Below are 6,898 nucleotides of genomic sequence, written 5' to 3'. Positions count from 1 at the left end.
GGTCAGTCCCACGAGTGACGATGGCAAAGCCCAGCACGGCTTAAGTTATCACTGAAGCGCGGACGGGAGACCTTCTCCCACCAAGCGCCCAGACGGCGGCAGCAGGACGCTTCCGGGGGGCGCCCCGGCGGCTGGCGGGAGGGCGGCGCTGGAGCCCGCAGCGGCGCGAGGCCGGAGCGCGGGCCAGGCGGGGCGGGGGAGGGGCGGCGGCGGGGCCGGGAGCGTGCGCGCGCACCTCACACTCCGCCGCCCGGGGACGCCCACTCGCGAGTCAGGGCCGAAGGCCGGCCCGCGCCATCCGTCCCACTCCAAGACGCCGGCTCCTCTCAGGCGTGTGCCCAACGGTGAAAGCCCCCGGTTGCTCCGCGCCTTCGGGGCCTAGAGTGCCACAGGGCGAGGACCGGGCCGCAGCCCCGCACCGCGTGGACGCGCTGCCTCTCCCGCAGCCGCCGCCACCGCCAGAGAGAGCAGCTGCGAACGACCCGAGGCTGCGCGGCGGAGGCCCGCAAAGCCCCTGGCGGTCGGGGAGGAAGGAGACGGAACTGACCTCTGCCCGCCTGAGGCGCGGCTGCTCCCGCGCGCCCGGGGCCGCCGCCGCCCCCGGGCTGAGGGAGGAATGAGCAGGCGCCTGCCCCGGGCTCTCGGACCTGAGGGCCGCGGCTCGGCTGCTTCTTACGCCTCCGGTCTGCGGAGGCTCGGTCGCCGGGCCCGGGTGCGGCGGGGTCAGCGGCAGCCTCTCTCGGGGAGTCGGCGCCGGGGTTAACTTAACCGGCCGCCGAGGAGGAGGAGGAGCCGGGCGGGGGCGGTCGACGCACCTCCCCTCCCCCAGCACACGCCGGGGCTTCTCAGAGGCCGCGGAGGAGGAAGTTCCGCTCTCTGACAGACCCGAGCGGTAGCAACAGCGGCCGCGGCTGGGAGGGCGCAGGTATTTTGGACGCGAATGCCCTTCGCGCCGACTGTCGAGGGGGCAGCGTCGGAGCTGTCGCCTGCCCTCGGAGCCGGGGGACAGGGTCGCGAGGCGCGGGCGTAGGAGCCCTCTTTCCTGCTTTTCACCCAGCGTCGCTCTTTTGGCTTTTCACCCAGCGTAGCGCTGAGGCGGGAGACCCCTCCTCTCGGTTGGCCGACTTCCGAAGAGCCCCTTGTTTTTCAACCACTGAGATTAAGAAATTCTCCAATCGAAGCATCAGAGGAGCCCAAGTGAACCTTCTACAACTCTGGGATCACGTCAGTCACCCTTTTGGGGCGGGAGACCACGCTGGAGCATCTCCCTGAGGTGCAGGAATGGAAGAGCCCACCTTGCGTCCTTTCTGCGGTTTTGCTTGCCTCATCTACCCTTGGGAATGAAGAGGAGACTTGTAGTCACCCGGTGAGGTACCGAAAGCCAGATGGCAAAAGAAAATATCACAGGACTTAAACTAGTGATCGTTTTGGGGCCACACTCTTTTCTGCATGTAATTGAATGAGCGTGAAAGAGGTGCCCTATTGAAAAGCACAACAGTCCTTTAAGAGGAGAAAAATTGAATTTCCCCATTTTTGCCAAGATTCCGAAGACTGTTCAATGTATCGTACGTTTGATATAAGATGAGAACTTTATAAAATATTTTGCCCAAGAGCTTAAACGATGACTACCCCAGCGCTGCTGCCCCTCTCTGGACGAAGGATACCACCTCTGAACCTGGGGCCGCCTTCCTTCCCGCATCACAGGGCTACCTTGAGACTTTCTGAGAAGTTTATCCTCCTCCTTATTCTAAGTGCCTTCATCACCCTGTGTTTTGGAGCATTCTTCTTTCTTCCAGACTCTTCAAAACACAAACGCTTTGATCTGGGTTTGGAAGATGTGTTAATTCCTCATGTAGATGCCGGCAAAGGGGCGAAACACTCTGGAATCTTCCTGATCCATGGACCAGATGAACATAGACACAGGTTTGTTTATTTCAGAAGTTCTGGTATTAACGTTTGGCAGAGCGAGGTATGGCTTATTGCATCAGATCTGTTATTTTTTGGCAGTAAAATGTAGCTTTCCCTGAGTTGGGAGAGCTGTATTGTGATTTCACAACTAGTTAAATAGAGAACCACAAACTGGAAGGACTCCAGAGCCCCATCCAACGTCCAGCTCCTTCCTTTTATTTAGGAGGAACATTTGTGTTCAGGGGTGTTGGGTCTGATGTGAACAGTTGGGAGTGGAGGTATGAAAACTTAACTTGAAGAAATAGTGAAATAGGCCGTGCCTTCATTTATTAAGAAGGTGTTGCTTTATGTCATTGTGCCACCCTGTGAAATAGATCCGTGGAATCCTGACATGCTACGAATTTGTTGTCTCTCAAAGGGCCCTCCTTCTCTGGCTGGTAGTTAACCTCAGTAGTGAAGCTTAAGCATTTTAGTAGGACAAGCGCAGGTACAGTAGATGTATTTTGGTGCTCTGTGTGCAATCAGTTAAGTTAAAGATCTCACTGAATCTTAAGTCACTCACTTTCTGAGTCTTGTAGACAAGATTTGGTTATGTTTTTAAATATAATTTTGTTCTCACCCCCCCCCCCCCATGTGGAAGGCAGTGTTTATCAAGTAACTCTTGAAATTTGCTTAATTTAAAGGGTTCACATTCTTTCCAGTCACTAAATCTGAAGTGAGCTCTTGGGAGAATATATCCAAATTAGGATAAAATGGGAGCTCTAGCTCTCTTTAAATCTTTTATTATATGAAAAGAAGAATCTGGGAAAGTAGTTTGCTTTCTTTAAACCTACAGTTTTGTTTTGTTCTTTTTTCCCCTGCTCCATCTTTCCCCCTTCTGCTCTATTTCTTAAATTAATTTTTGAGTATATTTTAAATTAAAAAAAAAAAAAAGGCTTATATTCTGTTCTCAATTGATGTTAGTTTTAACTTTTCCTCAAGCACAAAGTTTTTGAAAAACCTTGTGTTCAAATGTTATCCAAAATTAAATACTTTAGGAATATGTACTGTTGTAATGAGAGCTGATTTTTCCTTTTTCTCAGTCTAGTTCTTTGCTTGCTGTTTCTTTGACTTTTGGCTGAACCTTATGGAGTAGTTACTTCTAAAATTATTTCATACCATTCGTCTGTAGCCAAATTAATTTGAAATTTTTGCCATCATCTTCAACTTTTGTACTCTTTTCATTTGTTTCTTTTATTTTCTCCTTTGCTGTTTGTGACTTGGAGAAAAATCTGATGTGATCTGTGAAATACGTTGCTGAAAAATTAACACTGAAAGTACTGCTTTCCTTGAAAACCTTATTTCCCATGGTAATTATAATGATGTTTTTTTTTAAAGATGGTAAAACTGACTTCAGAGTTCTTTGAAGTCACAAATTAACATTATTTAACTCTCTTGTAGTTATTTGTCATATACTTAACAGTTTCCTTTATAGTTTAAATTGGTTTAAAAGTTAAGAAATGTGGCACATTCTAGTTTAAAAATGTTCACATAGAAAAATTCTGTTAAGTGGAGTTTAAATTTCAAATTTGAATGAAAATACATATATGTGCAATATGTGCATTTTTTCCACATCTTAAAAACCTATTTAAATCTCTTAAAACAAGAACTCTTAAATTTATATAGCCCTTGAATACATATGCTTTTTGTTTTGCTGTACAAAACTGTTGGATTTCTGAGTTTGGAGTGAGAGATTGGTTATTGAGTTCTCTTAATAAGGTATGGCGAGTGAGCCATATCTTAGGTTTTGGATAGTAAGAGTCTGGACGACAAATCATTTATATGAGACACTTATTCAAATCTGTTTGGTTCTTGAGTTTTGGAAAGCACGAATTGGAATAGAGTTCAGGTCTTAAAGGATCCCTTTATTATCTCTGAGCATATTTTATGTGGTAGTTTATTTTTATATTGATTGTCACCATATCTGAAAACAGTGTATAGTTATAAGCAATTTTTTTAATTTGAGCAACAAAATACATTCCAAATAATATATCATTCAAATAATCAGATTTCAATGTAAAATATGAAACATTAATGTATAAACATTAGCGTTGTTGTTCAGTGACTTGGTTGTGTCCAACTCTTTGCCACCCCATGGACTACAGCACCAGGCTTTTCTGTGACTGTCTCCAACAGTTTGCTCAAACTCATGTCCATTGAGTTGATGATGCCATCCAACCATCTCATCCTCTGTCTGTTAAAATGACGTCTCTCTGAATTAACATTAACATATTCAAAAGTAATTCAGGAAGATGGCATTTTTTTAACAGATACTTTTGGTACTAAGTTCATGCCTATTTTGGATGTGGTCAAAGGATCATCTTTCTTAGTTGAGAAAATACAAATGATGATTTATCTTAATTTTGTGTGTGTGGAGAAGAGTGTAGGATAGAGGGATGAGGAGCCTTACTTTAATGGAGAAGTAATGAGAAATAAATCTTGGCCATTATTTCTTATTCACAGTATTTAGCGGATACTTGTTGAATTGGCTTTTCTTGATTACTTAAGTTTAGTGTAGTAGTTTGGTGCTTAAGCTCTGGAGTCAGACTGCATGGATTCATACCCTACTTTTTCATTGATTAGATATGTGATTTGGAACAGATTTTCAAACTCTGTGCCTTAGTTGCTTCCTCTGGATTACAGATTGTTATATTGAACGAGATATAGTGCATGCAAAGTGCTCAGTGTAGTTCCTAGCATTTAGTAAATGCTCAGTAAATAGTAACAATTTTTAATAATTATATTTTGAGTATTTTAATTGAGTCTACTTACATGTACCTTTAAATATTGTACATGTTTCTGAAAAGTTGGGTGCAGATTAATTTTTAAAAGTGCACCAGAACCTTATTATCTAAAGGAATATTTTATCATCAAATTATTTAGCAATAAATGTGTATTGCATGTCTGCTGTGTATTGGGCCCTGCTTTTATGGCACTTTCCACCTAGGGGGAGGGGAGGGAAGGGATGACAAACATTAAATGAACAAATTTATTTTTTGGGTGTGATGAGTGTTACGAGATACATTCAGTGTTGTCAGAGCACAGAATGATGTGAGTTAGCCTGTGGAGTGGGGGACAGGCAGTGGGAGCAGGGAAGGCTTTTTGAGGAAACAACTGCTCAGAAGCATACAAGTAGGAGATTGCTGAGTCAGGTAGAGTTGTGGGGGAAAAAAAGATCAAAGCAGAGAATATGACATATGTGAGAGCCCTCAGTAATATTACTGTCGAACCCAAGTTCATGTGCCTGATGCACAATGAAGCCGAACAAACGTTAAGAGTTTGGAGTGGAGAAAAGTTTACTGCAAGGGCCAAGCGAAGAGGATGGGGCAACTCATGCTCCAAAGACTCAAACTGCCTGGTAATTTTCAGGGAAGAGTTTTATAGGCAAAAGTGCTGGGGAGAGGGCTGCAGGTTGTGTGACTTCCTCTTAATCTGTTGGTGGTGAGGTAACAGGGTGGTGTTCTAGGAATCTGTCACCAGCCTTCTGATTCCAACCAATTAGGGTTGGAGCCAGAACATGCTTGTGTTCAGCCTGAAGATACAGTCTTCCACCTGGATGGAGGCCCTACTTCCTGTCAGAACTGGGAGATTTGTGTCATATTATGCACCTCCCTGAGGAGGATCACTGCTGTGTTGTTTCTTTCTGCTGTTCCCTCACTTCCCTGGTTAGTAACTGAATCTGCCCTGTGGACTTAGGAAAGGTCATGGAGGTGAAAAGCCTTTCTCCTACAAACAAGGAATGGGACACTGAAAAGGGTTTTGTGCCCTGGAGGGCTGTGCAGGATCCTGGTTGGTTTCAGCATTGTTGAGGATCTGAGAAATACTCAGTGTGGCTCGTATGGCTCATATAGAGATTAGTGGTGTGGGGCTAGGTGAAGAGACTAGGTGAGGAGTCATATTTGGCTTCCTTATTGTTTGAAAAGTTTGAATGAGTTGCCAGCATTGACATATGAGGGAAATTTCACACAAAGTCTGGATTTCGAATTTCTCTTGAAAAAGTAGAGGATATAGCAACATCCAAGTCTGTATTTTCAGATGGCAGTGCTCAGCTGGATCCAGGCAGCTGCTGCTCCCTCTAGAGGGGCATTGGCTCCTCATTTTGTGCCACTCAGTTAAGTTGCCAGATAAGTAAATTTAATGAATAAATATTTAACCTGGTTGTTGTTGAGTTCGGAATCCCTAGGCAGAATTCTGTAGTTTTTAGTCAAGTATTCTGATCTTAAGTACTGTGGGAAGTCATTGAAGAGTTTTCTTTGAAGCAAGGGACTGTCATAGTCAGTCAGTATTTAAAAAATATAAACAGTCACTTTGGTTACAGTGTAAACACTGGGTTGGAGGGGAACAGGAGGAAGTGTAGTGAAATCAGTTAGGAGAGCATAAGTCACAGAGAATATTGGCTTAGACCACAGTGGTGAAAGTGGAGGAGAGAAATTAGTGGAGAAAAGCACTTGATTCAAGAGACATTCAAACTGTTAAGTTGTGTGGAAATTGGTGGTTGGTTGAGTATGGAGTCTAAAGGAGGAGGAGGAGGTAGTCTCAGGTAACTGTTTCTAAGTGACATGGTTGTGGATTGCTAAGAAATATACACTATATTTAACTAATACTTTATATAATTGATATTACATGAATTTAAGATAAAGTGTTTTCCTGAGAAAACCTATGTGTTCCCTCCCATTAAATGGTTCATAAATAATACAGAGTTTTCAAACAATATATACTTTGCAGATGATAATGACATAGAATGTATCATTTGATGTTCATGATACATGTTTAGCATCTGTGATTTTAGTCATATTTAGCATCTGTGATTTTAAAGTAACCAAAACATTTAGCTAGTGGTTATAGTATACATGAAATATTATAAATACACACAGATATACATGAAGTATCATGTTCATAATTTGTGTACATAACAGGCCCATCTAATAAGAATTTTACTTACTAATTTTCA

General features: G+C 43.8%; 1 protein-coding gene across 2 annotated transcripts in view; it reads left to right on the top strand.

Annotated features, from left to right (window-relative positions):
* The first annotated feature begins 751 nt into the window (after window positions 1–751).
* MAN1A2 (mannosidase alpha class 1A member 2) overlaps window positions 752–6,898 on the top strand; it is a 152,798-nt gene continuing 146,651 nt past the window's right edge. Inside the window, exon 1 of one of the 2 annotated variants that reach the window (XM_027535743.1) lies at window positions 752–1,923. In XM_027535743.1, the coding sequence (XP_027391544.1) occupies window positions 1,622–1,923 (302 nt within the window). In that variant the 5' untranslated portion in view covers window positions 752–1,621. The remainder of the gene's footprint in view (window positions 1,924–6,898) is intronic. The other variant, XM_027535737.1, reaches the window with a different exon arrangement.

Source organism: Bos indicus x Bos taurus, chromosome 3 (genome assembly GCF_003369695.1).
Source record: "Bos indicus x Bos taurus breed Angus x Brahman F1 hybrid chromosome 3, Bos_hybrid_MaternalHap_v2.0, whole genome shotgun sequence".
NCBI lineage: Eukaryota > Metazoa > Chordata > Mammalia > Artiodactyla > Bovidae > Bos > Bos indicus x Bos taurus.
Note: the sequence above shows the minus strand (reverse complement) of the source record. Positions and strands in the feature narration are given on the sequence as shown.